General features: G+C 39.4%; 1 protein-coding gene across 2 annotated transcripts; it reads left to right on the top strand.

Moving 5' to 3' along the window:
• Window positions 1–9,987: 9,987 nt before the first annotated feature.
• LOC143518474 (uncharacterized) lies at window positions 9,988–17,540 on the top strand. 2 transcript variants are annotated; one of them, XM_077010959.1, is made up of 7 exons: window positions 9,988–10,163; window positions 10,434–10,526; window positions 10,776–10,829; window positions 14,897–15,021; window positions 15,831–15,911; window positions 16,123–16,239; window positions 17,177–17,540. In XM_077010959.1, exons 1-7 carry the CDS (start codon window positions 10,007–10,009, stop codon window positions 17,213–17,215), a joined length of 666 nt encoding a protein of 221 aa, XP_076867074.1. In that variant the 5' UTR covers window positions 9,988–10,006; the 3' UTR covers window positions 17,216–17,540. The 2 variants fall into 2 exon arrangements, with proteins under 2 accessions (XP_076867074.1, XP_076867072.1); XM_077010957.1 differs by lacking the exon at window positions 17,177–17,540 and having other exon boundaries at window positions 16,123–16,693.
• Window positions 17,541–17,628: the final 88 nt, after the last annotated feature.

Below are 17,628 nucleotides of genomic sequence, written 5' to 3'. Positions count from 1 at the left end.
CCCCCAACAACTTACGTACGTGTTATATGAAGGACCAGTGTGGATTATTGAGAGCTGATATTATTAAGAGTGGAGACCCTGCTGACTGTAGCTGCTGTAAACCGATACTGTGGTAGCACACAGTCAGAATACAGTCAGCTGTATCAACCGATACTTTGGTAGCACACAGTCAGAATACAGTCAGCTGAGGAACACAAAGTACAGACTGATCAGATTTACAATGACTGATATTGAACCTGTAATAAATTACACAGTTCTGTGGTGGTGTGGGTGTATTAAACCTGTAATAAACCACACAGCTCTGTGGTAATGTGGGTGTATTATACCTGTCAGTGGGGAACCGTCAGGGCCCTCTACGCCCTCTCAGAGGGCCTAAAATATTCTTAAAACATTATATATATATAAAATTATCCAATTTTATTTTATCTACTTACAGTTTTACAATCGACATCTAAACAATTACAAAAATATAAGCAAATAAAATATTCAACCGTGTCTATTCAATCTGTGTTGGAAGGTGAGGGGTTAAGTGTCTTCCCCTATCAGAACTGTGATGCCCGCTGTTCGTTTACAGAGGGCCTTCCACGTCGTTACAGACAACCGTGCATCTTATATATCTTAATGACCTGACTTATTTAATTTTTAATAAAATAAAATATAAAATAGACAATTATTACCTAAATATATCTTATTATGTAGCTAGGACAAACCTAGAGTGCTCAGTGAAATAAGTTATAATCACAGTACTCCCGTTAATCGGGGTGGGTTTGGGTACTGTGATTATAACTTATTTCACTGTCATTAAGATATATAAGATGCACGGTTGTCTGTAACGACGTGGAACAAAGTAATATGGCGAGGTCACGTAGTCGGAGGTGAACTTCGGTATATCAAGTGTGTTACTGTTCTCGTAATTCTTAGTTTGAGTCGGAATTCGGCACAACACCGGCAAACACAGGCAAGATGTGTGTTTATGTTTTCTCATATCAGCTATTTTTAACGATTATCTATTTTAGTAACCCACAGTAGATAGACTGAAGTAGATTGTTGTGGAGTTACGACTACCCTGTTGTATATTGTAATCATGTGTGTAGAATGGCATGGGTGGGCGGGGCTTAACTCCATCAGCCACTGACTGTGTAAATCCCGCCTACCCTTAAAAACAGGTCCAAAAGTCAAAAGCGAGAAACTTCTGGAGGCGAGAGCGAGACCGAGAGAAGCGCGAACGAGAAAAGGCGCAACGAAAACGAAAACGGATTCTTCAAGAATATTAAACTCAAAATAGACTATTGAAAACATAAATATTGTGTTTACAAACCAGCTTTTTAAACTCTCAATATTAACGACAGTTTTCTCAATTACAAAACGTAATTTCTTGGTTATGGATTCTGTTTTTTGATTCTCAAAACATTAGGTCCTATATTGACACCATAGGGCCTGGCAGTTATAATTCAACGCAATACCAGTTTCAAATGACAGTAAAATTGACCAATCATATCTTCCCTCTTAGTGGGCGGGCTTAACTGTATGATAATTTCCGCTCGCTGTGGCGACGCTAGCTGTCGATAGCCTACCGCCGCTAGCTAGTTTCGATTCAGTCCTGACGTCCTCATTTACATATTCCGCTTGCGAGAACCACGGAGCTGTGAAACCTTATTTTGTTTGGAAACTTATTTTGCTTAACAAGTTATCTAGTACAAATGTTATTTGAACGCACTACATGCGTTTCTAAAGCTATACTGTCATCTCGGTTTTTTCTTTATTCTTTAGTGCAGTTTATTAGGAGAGGAAAAAAATCGAGGGGGGGGGGGTTGTAGCGGGCCCAGGTTTAATGGTCACGGTTCGCTACTGATACCTGTAATAAATCACACAGCTCACAGTCAGAATACAGTCAGCTGATGAACGCAGTCAAAGTACAGTGTCACGTATGGCTACGCCCCCTCTCCCCGCTGTCACTCCAACGTCTCTGTTCCTCGTGGTTTTGTTATTCTCTGCCTGTTTATCCCGCCCAGCTCGTTGTCTCTGATTCCTCGTTTGTTACCACGCCCCTGTCATCATTGTTTGCACCTGATCCATGTTTGGTGTTCTGTGTATATATAGTCCCTGAGTGTCCCTTGTCGGTTGTTTTGGATGTTTGATTGTTCTCTCCCTCGCGCTGTTGTATTCGTGTGCCCTGTTCCCGGTGTTATACTCTCAGTTGGTTATTTCTCTGTTCTGTGTTATTTCAGCCTGGTTTTGTTTCGTGTCTGTCTTCATCATGCCCCTGTACCTGTCTCATCTGGATGGCTCTCCCGTTGTGACCCCTGCCCGTGACTTCGACTACGATTATGGAATGCCCTGTAATAAATCTCGCTCTTCTCTGCGTTTGTGTCCGTCTCCTCGCTCCGTGGCGCAAGCTACGTTACATACAGACTTATCAGATGTAGGGTAAAACTAGGGCAGGCGAGACGCAAATGCAGGAGAGGGGGATTTATTGAAATAATTACTCATTCAAATAAATAGGTGCATAAAACAGTACAAGCCCGCGGTAAAGTTGGCTCAGCGTTCTATATTCGCCAGACATTCACGAAAGAATTGGCTCGTTATTTTAAAAATATCAGATAGTGTATGCTATAAATACATATTATGCAATTCCTACATATTGTTAATTTATCCCCACACAATGGCTTTCAATAAAGATAGTTTTAGAAGATGTGAAAAGATCACATGTATGAATTAACAACGAGTTCATGCTAGTCAGTAAGCGCTTCAGTGCTAAGACGTCTTTTCAAAATAAAAGTCTTGGGTTAGTACAACTTTTAAACATGTGCAACTGAACATGTGAACCTATAAACACATAAGTATCAAGTACATACAAAGAGCAATGCATCTCATGTGTATCTGGACTTGTGAAACATTTCTCACACTTGTGAAAATATTATAGCTCAGATTTCCTACATTTTGCATTGGTGGACAAGAATACATGTGGCTCACTATTAAATAACATGACCCCCCCATTTGTCTCCCATTCTTCATGTGTCATTGCCAAAGGTGTCAAGTAACAAAGTACAAATACTTCGTTAACTTAAGTAGAAATTTTGGTTATTTATACTTTACTGGAGTAATTATTTTTCAGCTGACTTTTTACTTCTACTCCTTACATTTTCACACCATTATCTGTACTTTCTACTCCTTAAATTAAAAAAATAGCCTCGTTACTGCTATTTCATTTTGACTTGTTTTCATTCCGGCATGTCATTGTTTAAAAAAAAAACCCTATCCTGACTAATCGCGCCATCCGGATAGAGTGAATTTGATTGTGGTTGGATGAGAAGTATAAACATATAATATTCTGACACCCTATTGGTTTGTACATGATCTACCGCACCTGCACATGTCACACTCCAGCAAGGACGTAGCAGATGTATGTAGCTTAGTATAAAGATGTCCGTGGCAGAGACTCAAGAGAATTCGAGCAAAGTGTCCCAACTAAGCACCAGCGAGGAGGTTGGTAGCCAGGAAGACCAACCAACCCTTGTACTAAAGTACATTCATTTTCAATGGGCATATGTGCCCATTTTTCAACATCAACATAATATAACAATATAGTCATGGCTTTTAGAGGAATGGGGTTTTTGGGGAGGTGGGCTAGTGCACTATAGACCCCTGTGGTGCGACATAAGCTTTTGTCCTTAATGGCTTTTTTTCCCTTACATTACTTTTACTTTAAGTAGTTTTGAAAGCAGTACTTTTACACTTTTACTTGAGTAAAAAAGTTGAGTTGATACGTCAACTTCTACAGAAGTATTTTTAAACTTCCTGATGTGATGTTGGGCACAGGGAGACAGAAGAGGCAGGAGTCTGCTGGTTTCAACAACGTCATTTTTATATGACATACAAATAGCGCAGACAGCCCACGTGCAACAATTACACATATATGACTCTGACAAAGACGAGCACGGGACACTGCGCGAACGCACATTAAATAGACAAACCACATAAACCACGAGTGTTGATGAGACGAGCCACAGGTGAGACCAATGAACACGTTCAGACACAACCACACCCACGGAGATCCACAGACACAGATGTCTAGACGTAGACGACGTAAACACACGCCCAGAGGTGGGTAGGAACGCGTTACATTTACTCCGTTACATTTACTCAAGTAGATTTTTGGACAAAAATGTACTTGTAGAAGTAGTTTTAATATGAAAGACTTCTACTTTTACTTGAGTAAATATGTGGTGAGAAAAACGCGACTTTTACTCCGTTACAATCGGATTTGTGCAGCGCGTTACCGTTACTTTCGTTTTGTAAATAATTCGTCTTTTCAGTGAGAAGACTGACCAACGTCTCTTCACCTGAGTACGAGTGACCAATCAAATGAAGCCGGTCAATCTCGTGATCACATACGCAAACTTTCTCCACCATAGCAAGAAAGTGACAGAAAAACCTCCCGAGCATCCCTGACCTCATACAGCCAATGTTTACATTACAAACGTGTAAAAGGACAGTTATATAATGCGCTGCAGGGTTGCCAAGTTTTCAAGATCACTTTTCAAGTGAGATTTAAACTGGGGTGGGGGTGGGGGTTTGGGTGGTGAACGTAAATTGTTGACGGGGGGGGGGGGGTGTAAAATAGACACAAATTAAGTATTAAATCGCGATCGATCGATCGCCAGTGGTCGGCGCCAGAGCGAACTAGTAACTCATTGAATCATATATGTGGATCAGATGTATATAAACTAGATTTTTTTTGGCGTGAGAAATCGGATGTGTGGCGTGAGAGCGTGTGAAGACGTGAGAGTTTGCAGCCTTGGCGCTGCCAATTGTGTCTGCAAACGTGTGGATATTTCAGCCTACAAGAACTCAACATCAAATATGAGGAAACACGATGCGATAACGTTTGCTGTATGTATAATTTTGTGTAATGCTATATCTCTGAGGCATAACGTTTGTATGATGTAATTATTAAATGTAACGCAGTGCAATACTAAAAAGGCTGAGCGCAGATGGCGTAAAACCAACCTTCACGTACATAAAGAGATTTTCAAAGATAGGCTGCGTGATTACAATATAATAATGTGTAAAGCTAGACAATCCTTCTTCTCTAGCATTATTAACAATAATGTTAACAATAGCAAAGTGCTTTTCACTATGGTTGACAGACTAACAAACCCACCTACATATATGGCCCCTGAGCTAGTTTCAATTGAGAGATGTAATGAGTTTGCAAAATTTTTTAATACTAAAATCCACAATATCAGACAAGCCATCTGTACGCCTACGTCCACCAACGAGCCGATTTTCTCTCCAAAACCACGCAAAATGTTCAACATGTCCCAGTTCAGTACTATTAATGAAGAAGGTTTAATTGATACTGTGAGTCATCTCAAATCATCCACTTGCAGCCTTGATACATTACCAACCAAGTTTTTAAAGAATGTCTTTCCTGCAATATCTGTGAACATTCTTCAAATAGTAAATTCCTCACTCATGTCAGGTGTATTTCCGAGTGCATTAAAAACTGCAGTTGTGAAGCCTCTCTTGAAAAAGAAAACCCTAGATACAAGCTTGTTGAATAATTATAGACCAATTTCTAATCTACCATTCATTGGAAAAATAATAGAAAAAATTGTCTTCAAGCAAATTATGCACTTTCTGTCCACAAATAGCTGTCTAGACCAATTTCAGTCTGGCTTCAGACCTAATCATAGTACTGAGACTGCACTAATTAGGGTTATCAATGACATTCGGCTAAATACAGACTCAGGAAACATGTCTGTTCTTCTACTGCTCGATCTCAGCGCTGCCTTTGACACCATTGACCACAAAATTCTCATAAATAGACTTGAAAATTGGGTTGGACTCTCAGGAACTGTCCTAAAATGGTTCAGTTCATACCTTAAAGGAAGGAACTTCTTTGTGGAAATGGAGAGTAATGTTTCTGAGACTGTGCCAGTGACCTGTGGTGTACCCCAGGGTTCAATTCTTGGGCCACTCTTATTTAATTTATATATGATTCCTCTGGGTGAAATCATGCATTCTTATGGGATATCTTACCACAGCTATGCAGATGACACTCAGATCTACATGGCTCTCTGCCCAAACGACTACGATCCCCTAGACTCACTGTGTAAATGCCTTGAGCACATAAACAAGTGGATGAAACACAACTTTCTGCAGTTAAATAAAGATAAAACGGAGATTATTTTATTTGGGAACAGCAATGAAAGACACAGACTAGCTGCCTATCTAGATTCGAGAGGCCTAAAATCTAAAGAACTAGTACGTAACCTTGGTGTACTAATGGACTCTGATCTCACCTTTAGCAGTCATGTCAAAGCTGTCACCAAATCAGCTTTCTATCACCTCAAAAACATCAACAAAATCAGAGATTGTATGGCTAAAGCAGACCTGGAGAAACTCATCCACGCCTTTGTTTCTAGTAGGATTGATTACTGTAATGGGCTCCTAACTGGACTCCCAAAAAAGACAATTAAACAGCTTCAGCTGATTCAAAATGCAGCTGCCAGAGTTCTCACTAGGAGTAAAAGAAGGGAGCACATCACTCCCATTCTTAAATCCTTACACTGGATACCCGTATGTTACAGGGTAGACTTTAAGGTACTATTACTGGTCTATAAATGTCTTTAATGGTGTAGGACCAGTATATTTATTGGATGTGCTCCAACAATATGAGCCGAGCAGAACTCTCAGATCATTAGGAACTGGTCAGTTAGTGCAGCCTAAGGTAAAAACTAAACATGGAGAGGCGGCGTTTAGCTACTACGCCGTTCAGAAATGGAACCGGTTGTCAGAGAGCATTAGAAGAGCCCCAAACCCTAGATACCTTTAAATCCAGACTGAAAACCTTCATGTTTGAGCAGGCCTTCAGCTCAGTTTAATTACCTTTACTCTGTAACGGCACTTTTATCTTCATTAATTTAACTTCCTTTAAATCTACTGTTTTAATCATGCTTCCTATTTTAGATTTTATTGTGTTTGTTTCTTTTTTTTATGTTTAAGTCTAACATTTTATTTTTACTGTTCTTATCTTTGCTCCCCCCCTTTAGATCTTATTTACTTTTTATTATTTTATTTACTGTACTTTTTACATTCTATGTTATTTTATTATATATTTTTCTTTATATATGTGATTAATTTCTTAAATCTATTGTTTTACATTTTTCTGTGTTTTCTTTTCATTTGTAAAGCACTTTGAATGACCATTGTGTATGAAAGGTGCTATATAAATAAACTTGCCTTGCCTTGCCTAAAAACCAGTTCTCACACTGATTGTACACTAGCAATATACGATGATTAAGTCTGCTACAAATTGATTCAGTTGGTGTCAAGTTGTAGCTACACGTATTGGCTGACAGTCTCATCAGTTAGTGCCTTTGTGGAACACATTAAAGTTACACAGGCCTAATAATTAGGAACAAACAAAAATACATATTATTTATAATAAATAATTTATATATATAATATTTATTTATAATAAATTATTTTTATCATTAAAAGTCATTGTTTCCCGTAATTCAATTTCCCATGATGTAATTTACTGACACGAGACAGTACTCATGCATTTACTCACTACTTGAGTAGCTTTTAATCAAAGTACTTTTTACCTTTTACTCAAGTAAATTTTTGGGATGCATACTTTTACTTTTACTTGAGTAACATTTGGTTCAAGTAACTGTACTTTTACTTGAGTAAAATTGTTGAATACTTTACCCACCTCTGCACACGCCCCAAGGGGAGGGGTCAGGGGCTGTAATGTGACACCTGAGTAATGAATGTGAATACTTCTGACACCTTTGGTCATTGTGAGACATTTCTGGACATTTCTGGCCATTTGAATGTCTAGCATTACCTGAACTGTTCACTGGTGCACAATTATAACTGTTAAGTAAATTTTCTCCAAAATGACTAATTTCAGACAGATTGGATGATTTATGTCACATGTGCACGGTAGTCATATCTTTGTTACACAGAGTGGGTAAGTACTTGAACGTTTGTAATACATAAGCCTATGTCTGTCTATAAAAAACACTGGCTGACAGATTTGATTTTTTTTACTGTATAGATACAGTGCAGTTTTTGCAAATGTTGGTTCCACCAGAAATGTCCAGTATGTCCTTGGTCATCCCCATAGTTTCCTCCCAGTTGGACATGTCCGGAACGCCTCACCAGGAAGGTCCAGATGCCAGAACCAGCTCAACTGACTCCTCTCTACATACAGATGGATCCAGGGTTGCAACTACATACTTTCTGAGGTGTATGCAAACATACTATCGGCGCCCCCCGCACTCCACCCCCCACCCCCACCCCCACCAACTCGGCAAATAATTTTCTGGCATCAATTTGGCACCCCCTCTAGTGCAGCGCCCCTATGCGTCGCATACGCTGCATACCCCCTTTTTGCACCACTGGATGGATCAAGGCACCCCAGAATCCTGCTGCAGAGAACATGTAGCGGAGACTGCTGGGCAGCTGTCTTCACTGAGATTATTTTCATCATCACATTTGCTCAAATGGAAGGGCATCCAATGGGGCAAATGTAAGGGGCTTTTCTATGGAGTGAAGGCACATCTGTGTCTGTGGCTACCGTACTGTGGTCCCCAGTCCTGTTTTCTGTTAGTTTTTTCTCTTGGACCTGTAATTGCTAAAGTCATTTTACTTTGCCACTTTGAATCACCACTATCCATGAAAATGTGCTATACAAATTAACCTACAATGTCTTGTCCTTGTTTACACTCCTCAGTTTTGACAGTAAAGAAGCTACTTCAGAGATTCACTGCAGAGCAGAAAGATGGAACAAATAGGATGATATATCTTTAGAAAACAGCAGGCTCATGATCAGTCAAAGTAGGAAGTCTTCATTGAGCTCTTGCTGTCCATTTTCACAGCATCATTAGGGCAAGAAAATGTGCATGCGGTTAGCAGACAAAAATTATGTGTGGTTTCCAAAGCATAAATAAATGCAGAAGTAATGAAATGTTGCTGTCAGAAACATTTCAGAATGTGACTGTAGGTGTTTTTAGTCAGCTGTTTACTCAGATCACACACAGGTCCAGAAACCAAAACCTTCCTGAAGGGTCTGCACCCTCTAGGGCAGGGGTACTCAAATAGAAATGATGAGGAGCCACAATTTTTTTTCCAATGACTCAAGGGGCCATTCATTTATGACCGGGGGGGTGGGTGGGGGTGCTTTCACCTAAAGAGATCGACCACCAGTGGTTGGCTGGTGTAGTAACTCGTTGAATCATAGATGTAGATCAGAGATAAATAAGCTAGATTTTTTTCAGCGTGAGAAGACAGTCAAATGCGTATCAATTGGCATGCGTGAGTTGGCAACCCTGGTGAATGGCTTCATGTGCTTCGCCAAAACCCACGCTACTCTAAGGGAGCATTGTGTTGCCGTTTGTTGTTTTGTCAAAGAAGTGTGGAGGATTCGGTTGGATGTTTCATATGATGCTTTAAGAGCATTTCATTTTGTTGTTCTAATCTCAAAGTTTTGCGGAAATGTCTCTTCAAAATGCTTGAGTTTTGATTCATAGTGTCATTTCACATTGCACATTTTTATTGCCGCGACAGTTTCTTGACATATAAAAAAAAATAATAAAAAAATTCAAAACAGCTCGCAGGCCAGAAATAGATGCCCAACGGGCCTAAAAAGTATGGGGGCTCTAGAGTGTGTTTAGTCAGTGTGTCAGTGTATGTGTGTGTGTGTGTGGGTTGCAGATGTGTTCTGAGAAAACAGAAGCCTCAGGATCCGTCAAAGTAGGAAGTCTTTATTGTACTATCCATTTTCACAGCATCATCAGGGCAATGTGAAGCATGCAGTTAGCAACCAAAAATAGTTTGTGGTTTACCAAAAAAATAAATGCAGAAGAAATTAAATGTTGCGGTGATGTGAGTGTAGTGACTTTTAGTGGGTAGTTTCACTCAGCTCACATAACAGGTCCAGGAACCAAGTGTATTTAGTCAGGATGTGTGTGTGATTGTTTGTGGCCCAATGGAGTTGCAGCAGATGAGTTCTGTGATCCAGAATGTGTATGATGAAGATGAGAGTGGGAGAACTGGGACCAAAACCGAGGACGTTTATCAGTGTCTGCAGTATCCACCAACTACAGCCCAGAGAACAGCAGATGGAACTGAACAACCTGTTTCAGGTAACACTGGATGGATGGATGGATGGATGAGTTGATTATGGGTACGTTAATGTGTGCATGGAAAGATCTTGGGTAGAACTGTGTCTTTAAAATGGTAGAAGAGAACAGGGCAACAGCAATTTTAAGAAAATGTTTGTTAAATTTATTTATTTATTTATTTTTAAGTAAATAAATAATGGAGAAAAACCTGTCTGATCAGTTATAAATAAAATAATAATTTATGTAGGTAATGTTTGATTACTTGGCTGACTATTATTGTGCCTCTCTTAGTTCAACATGGAGGGAGGAAGACGATGGTTCTTCTTCTTCTAGTGCTCAACTCTCTCTTACTGACCATCATCCTCAGCTTGTTGGCAACACACTGTGAGTTTTAGCTGTTTGACGTGTATTTTGAAATTGTATTTGTGTATGTGTCAAAGATTAGTAAAATATATAGACAAAATAATTTCAGATGAATAAAGAATGTATGATTATTTAGATTATTGGATAATTTTTAAATTAAGTTCTTTTCAAAATCTCCAACCTTCTTTATCCTTTCTCATATTCTTATATCCGTCAGATATGGGTAAAAGAGGTAATTGTGATTTATTAAACCTTTTCTTGCACTTCTAGACTATCAATTCAGGCAGTCTCTGGGAGTGATGAACACCCAGGACACAATTAAAGGTGTAGTACACAAGCATAACACTGGTCAACACAAAATTTATTGTCTAATTTTTTTTTTGCTAAATTTTGTACAATTTTTAATTACTGAATCCAAAAATCACATTGGTTTTGCTGCATCAGGTCAGCTTTTTGAACTATAGCCACACCATTTTTTTGCTGGTGATAAAAATGGCTTCAACCAGAAGATCTTGCAAAAATAAACCCGACGTATTGTGCTACATCTGTGGCGAATACACCATTGTGACTAACAGAAATCCAGTCACAAGTTTCATAAAGCATGCTTACCATGCCTATTTTGGTATTACATTTACAGCATTTGGCAGACGCCCTTATCCAGAGGGACTTACATTTTTATCTCATTTTTATACAAGTGAGCAATTGAGGGTTAGGGCCTTGCTCAGGGGCACCTCAGTCATGGCCTCAGGTCTGGGAATCGAACCTGCGACCCTCCGGTCACAAGACCAGTTCCCTAACCGCAAGGCCATGACTGCCCTGATAATCTCTCCTCTGATAATGGCCATGCCTCTCTTCTTTTACTCCTCGATCTTACTGCTGCCTTTGATACAGTCAAACATTCAATACTGCTCTCACGGCTCCATGATCTTGGGTTTTCTGGTACCGTTATTTCTTGGTTCACTTCATACCTCTCGGATAGGCGTCAGTTCATACGCTTGGGTAATTGTAAATCAGATTTAGCTCCAGTTGCTCAGGGTGTTCCTCAGGGCTCAGTGCTAGGACCACTGCTCTTTACTATTTATATTCTGCCACTCGGTGAGTTGTTACGACAGTATGGATTAAAATACCATCTCTGTGCTGATGACACTCAGCTTTATCTCAGCTTTAAGCCTCATGCACCTTTCCCACCCCCATCCATCACTAAATGTATATTTGACCTCAACCTGTGGCTACATGCTAATTTTCTTCTATTAAATGCCCATAAGACTGAGTTTCTTATTATTGGCACTAAGTCTGTGGCCCTTTCCCTTGCCAATACATCGCTTACTGTTGCTGGTATGCCGGTCAAATCATCACCTGTTGCACGTAATCTTGGGGTTCTGTTTGATCCGACTCTTTCATTCGAACCTCAGATACGTTCACTCACTAAATCAGCCTTCCTCCAACTCCGCAATATCTCCCGCCTATGTTCATTTCTGTCTCCTAAATCTGCTGTAACCTTGGTTCATGCTCAACACACTTCCAAACTTGACTACTGCAACTCTCTCTTCTATGGTCTTCCCTCTAAGTCTCTTCGGTCCTTTCAGACTGTTCAGAATGCTGCTGCTCGTGTTCTGACCCTGTCAAGGAAGTACAACCATATAACATCTGTCCTAGAGCATCTCCATTGGCTTCCGATAAGTCTCTGTATCCAGTACAAAAGTCTAGTACTTACTTTCAAAGCACTCTCTGGTTTGGCTCCCATATACCTGGCTATATATATATCCCAACTCGCCGGCTTCGGTCATCTGACACTGGACTTTTAGTTGTTCCCAGATTCAAGTTGAGCACCATGGGTGGTCGATCTTTTAGTGTGGCGGCTCCGACTCTCTGGAACTCTCTTCCCCTCTCCCTCCGTCTCTTACCATCTCTTAACACATTCAAGGCTCAACTAAAGGCCCATCTATTTAATCAACATTTTCTCACATCTTCCTCAACTTAGGTCGGTTCTATGGGAACACACAAAATAGACACACTCTAAATAGACACAATATATATATATATATTTCCTCTCTGTACAGCGTCCTTGGGTACTTTGAAAGGCGCTATAGAAGTCGAAATTATTATTATTATTATTATGATCAGCATGAGTGGTTCATTTGTGTTTACCTGAAGATGGTTAACTTTTTGTTGGGACAGCAGTCTGGGTTCACCAAATACCTATGCTTTCTGTGCATGTGGGATAGTAGGGACACTGCTCAGCATTACACGAAGAGGAACTGGCCTGTGTGGGAGGAATTGGTGCCTTGCAGAGCAAGGAATGTCATCAACAACCCTCTGGTGGATAGAGACAGGATACTCTTCCCACCACTGCACATCAAGCTCAGCTTGATCAAACAGTTTACCAAAGATCTAAACAACAATGGTGACTGTTTCACTTACTTGTGCCAGGCTTTCCCAGGATTGACCATATAGAAGTTGAAAGCTGGAATATTTGATGGTCCTCATATCCTTCAGCTCATCAGAGATCCAGACTTTGAGAACTCAATGAACAAAATTGAAGTGGAAGCATGGAAGGCTTTTGTTTTGGCTGTGAAGAACTTTGTTGGCAACACCAAGGCCAGCAACTACTCAGAACTCACCAATATGCTGACTGCTTTCAGAAACCTCGGATGCAACATGAGCATCAAAATGCATTACTTATTCTCACATATAGATTGATTTCCTGAGAATCTGGGATCATGATGTCATGATGATCAGTCATGATGGCTGATTACTGTTGGACTCTGAAGAGAGACACCCCAGTCGCTGAGCATTCTAGGATTTCCAAAAAACAGAAGTTCAAGCCCTAAATTTCCAACAGTGAAGATGTAACATGCAATTAACATGTACGTACCTTTACTAATGCCCACTATAACCAGCCCCGTCGACAGGGGGGGACAACCGGGTCTGTTGTCCCGGGCCCCAGGGCCAGGGGGGCCCATCAAAGAGCCCAGCAATTTAAGTCTATAACTTTAAATAATCTTGAAATCTTTCATTAATATAAAATTCTGTACTCAAAATAAGCTCAATGGCAAAAATATATATGTTTTTTACCTATCTGCATATTTTCCATTAAGTGCATACACCCCCGCCTCCCACTGAAAAATGGTTTGATCCAGTACCGACCGTAACCGGCTGGTACCCGCCCAACAGCGGGAAATACAGTGGTGGATAGTTAAAGTAAATACAGAAATCTGGAGCGCAAAAAAGAAAGGAAAAACATTTACCTGACAAATTTTGAAAAGTGCTGGAATTTAGGCTAAAGTACTTGAAAATGCTTGAAATTGTAACTACTTCGTTTCACAACAAATATCTATCTGACTGAACAGTTCTCTCGTATTACGTTAACAAATACGAGCCTCTTGTAATTCCAGGACGCAACATGAGAGAACGTGAAGACGTTAAGATTGGGCTTTTTGAAAATAAACAACCATTAAATAATGTGATGAAAAGCTAATTATTTCGAATCATTACAAGTAAATGTATAAATATTTAACTTAATTAAGTTTAACATGCTGGGAAGTATTGAAATGGACCTTTAAAGTGACATACAAGTGTTTTAATTCCACCTTGCAAAGGTGTATGAACCCTGCAAACATGACTTTGTTCATTGTGCTGAAGCGCAGCGAGAGGTGCACGACCTCGACAGCGCGTGAGGCACTCGCTTGGGCGGTGCCACTATGATGACATCATTGTCGTCGCGCAGACACTCGCGCCGCGACGCATCAAGTATAAACCAGTCAGCTGTCAGAAACCGCTTTGATGTGTGGCTATATTATATACTATATTGTCTGCTACATAGGAAATTCAACTGACGTAAGCGGGAGGGGGATGGGTGGGGGCACATGAAATTTTTTTGTCCTGGGCCCCAGCAAGACTGTCAACGGGCCTGACTATAACATTCAATTCTTTAATAAATTGTATCTGAAAACAATTTCTCTTTTAGAAATCTAATTTGGATCAGAAATATTGCTAAAACTCAGCCAATAATGTCACAAAATGTAATCCATTTAGACAGAAAATAGGATTTTTAACAATCTAATTATCACAAAAACTTGATCTGATTGAAAAAAAGGACGTTATTTTTGGATTCAGCAGTGCAAAATTGTCCTAAATCAGTTTTCAAAACATAGACAATTTACAAAAAATATTTTTTTGTAATCCTGTGTTATTAAAGGTTTCATTTTTTAGAATATTAGTTTGGGTGTGATTTTGCTTTGGACAAAATGATTTAAGAGTTCTTAGTGTCACCAAGTATCTGTGATGAACCAGCAGAACTAATTTAAATCATAGATCAGACTTCCTGAATGCACAGTGCATGTTTAAACACAGAGACTACTTGGGTTTGCACTTGGTATATTATGTGGCAGGTATGTGGCATCTCCATGACGACATGTTCTATTTGGTCTGGACTAACCACGGTGACTGCAGCAGCGCTAAGAGATTCTGTGCAGAGAGGAAGGCCAGGCTTGCCACAAAAGCAGACCTTGACATGGTAGACAAATACACTCTCACACAGTCTATACACAGTACACCTGAATAAAGACCTTGACATGGTAGACAAATACACACAGACATACTTGTACGGTGTAGCATTTGAGGTTGGTCATGGCTGGTCATGAGGTTAGTCATTTTTTATGCATTTGGTTGTGATGACTTCTTTTATTTGTTTTTACGTAGTGTTTTATTTTTTTATGTTTAAATTTTTATTTTATTTTTTTATGCTTGAATTTTTTGTTAAGCAGTTTATAGGCCTACTTGGAAAAGTGCTATATAATTAAACACTTAATTACTTACTTATTACTTACACACACTAACCCAGTCTATACACAGTACACCTGAATAAAGACCTTAACATGGGAGACACACACCATCACACAGTGTATACTCAGTACATCTGAATAAAGACCTTGACATGGTAGACACACACACACGCTCACACAATCTATACATAGTACACCTGATTAAAGACCTCAACATGGTAGACACATGACTTAGTATTATTATTATTAGTTAGTATTTAAAACCATATCAGCCACACAGAAGACAATGTATATTGTGTATATTTAAGTTTATCCACTCATAACCATTTAACCAGCCATAACACTTATTATACCACTGAAGCAATGGTATTAGATACTTATGTTAGTGTGTATGTGTGGCTATACTTTCCTGAGTGGTTTGTGTGTGTGTGTGTGTGTGTGTGTGTGTGTGTGTGTGTGTGTGTGTGTGTGCGTGCGTGCGTGCGTGCGTGCGTGCGTGCTGCGTGCGTGCGTGCGTGTGTGTGTGTGTGGATTTATGTAGGCCTGGCTGATGTCAATAGCCAATGGAAAGCAACTGTTGTTGCAGAGAGACCAATTAGAGGCTTCTGGAGATGGTTTTTCGGTATTTACCATATTGATTATTTAAATAAACACTTTTGTCTGTATCAGCAGATTAACAACACTGAACACCTGACACCAGTGTACTGAGGGTGTTAGGGCAAAAACTATGAACTCTGTGTTGGACTTGAGAACTATGTTCAGAAACACTGACCTGGAGGGATAATTTTACTCTGTTTCGCTGTATCATCTGTATCGCTGTGACTCTTCCTCAGGACGATGAAGATTCTGATTGTGACCCTGAGGACAGTACGATGGGGGTGAATGGATGGGTGTGTGTGAGAGCTGCCCGAGTGCACACAATTGGAAAACAGGAAACTGCTCCCCCCATGGTGATGTCTTCTGAAAAAAATTTATATAAATATAATATGTAAATATCATATTTTGATGTATTATTAGATAATATAAATGTAAAATAACCAACGTGAAATTTGAGTCAGATGTGCAGGTTTCTCCCCTTGGTCTGATTTGGTCACTGCCGAATTTATTTGACAGTGGCACTCAATCAATCAATCAATCAAAGTTTATTTGTATAGCGCTTTTCACAACACATGTTGTCACAAAGCGCTTTACAGGATTTAAAAGGTTAACAATACTATGGGTCCAGAATCCTAATGAGCAAGCCAAAGGCGACAGTGGCGAGGAAAAACTCCCTATGATGGTAGGGAATAGGAAGAAACATTGGGAGAACCAAGACTCAAAAGGGAACCCATCCTCCATTGGGCGGCCCGTTAACACACAAATTACACAAAATACAGACAAATACACAAGTCACACACAAATCACACAATCAGACTAAGCACTATGATGCCTTTGATGTTTTTACCACTTTTATTGTATAATGTACAGTAAATCTTATGTTCCTGCTAGTGCTTTTTTTAAATTAAATATTTTGTGTGCTGTTGCCCTCTTAGTCCATCTGATATGCTGCAGAGCTATGAGGCAGGCAGAGTCAGGCCGTTGTGAGTCTTAGTTCATTAGGAACTAATCAGTTAGTCCTGCCCCAGGTAAAATATAAGCATGGAGAGGCATCATTTAGCTATATGTCGTTTCTAAATGGAACCAGCTGCCAGAGGCTATTAGAAGTGCTCCAACACTGGATGTTTTTTAATTTAAGACAAAAACTGACTTATTTTTTGGTCAGGCTTTTGGTTGAGGTTAGTCTTGTAAATTATTGTGTAGGCGCTGAAGCATTGTACCTAAAATGTGACATTATTTCTAGGTTTATTTGTCTTTTACTTATTCTTATTTTAATTCATTGTAACACAGGAAGGTGCTGGGAGGGGAAAACACATACAGAGCACCTGACATTCCTGCAACATGAACAGAAGTCACTCTCTCTCTTTCTCATTAATATTATCTCCTTTAATGATTTATTTTATCTTAAACATATTTTAATTTCTCTCAATTTACAGCTATATTATTTTAAACCCTTTGTTAATTTGATTTCTTTAAATTATTTTATTGATTTTATTTTCTATTTTATTCCTTTAAAACCTTGTTTTAATTTTTATTCATCATATGTTTTGGCAATAACCTTCCCAAGGTGATAAATCTTGGGCTGTAATAAGCTTATTTCTTTTTTCCTGTGTGAATTGCTGGTCTATATAAAATGTGTTATATAAATAAAGCTGCCTTGCCTCACATCTGTGTCTGTGCCTACAGTACTGTGGTTGGTCCCGAGTCCAGTATTCTGTTAGTTTTTTCTCTTGGGCCTGTAA

Source organism: Brachyhypopomus gauderio, chromosome 7, assembly GCF_052324685.1.
Source record: "Brachyhypopomus gauderio isolate BG-103 chromosome 7, BGAUD_0.2, whole genome shotgun sequence".
Lineage (NCBI taxonomy): Eukaryota > Metazoa > Chordata > Actinopteri > Gymnotiformes > Hypopomidae > Brachyhypopomus > Brachyhypopomus gauderio.
The sequence above is the reverse complement of the archived record's forward strand: the minus strand, read 5'-3'. Positions and strand labels throughout refer to the sequence as shown.

Coding starts and splice junctions, on each gene's coding strand:
- LOC143518474 (XM_077010957.1), top strand. CDS start 10,007: ATGGAGTTGCAGCAGATGAGTTCTGTGATCCAGAATGTGTATGATGAA. Junction 10,527..10,775: donor CAGCTTGTTGGCAACACACT/GTGAGTTTTAGC, acceptor TTGCACTTCTAG/ACTATCAATTCAGGCAGTCT. Junction 15,912..16,122: donor CTTCTGGAGATGGTTTTTCG/GTATTTACCATA, acceptor ACTCTTCCTCAG/GACGATGAAGATTCTGATTG.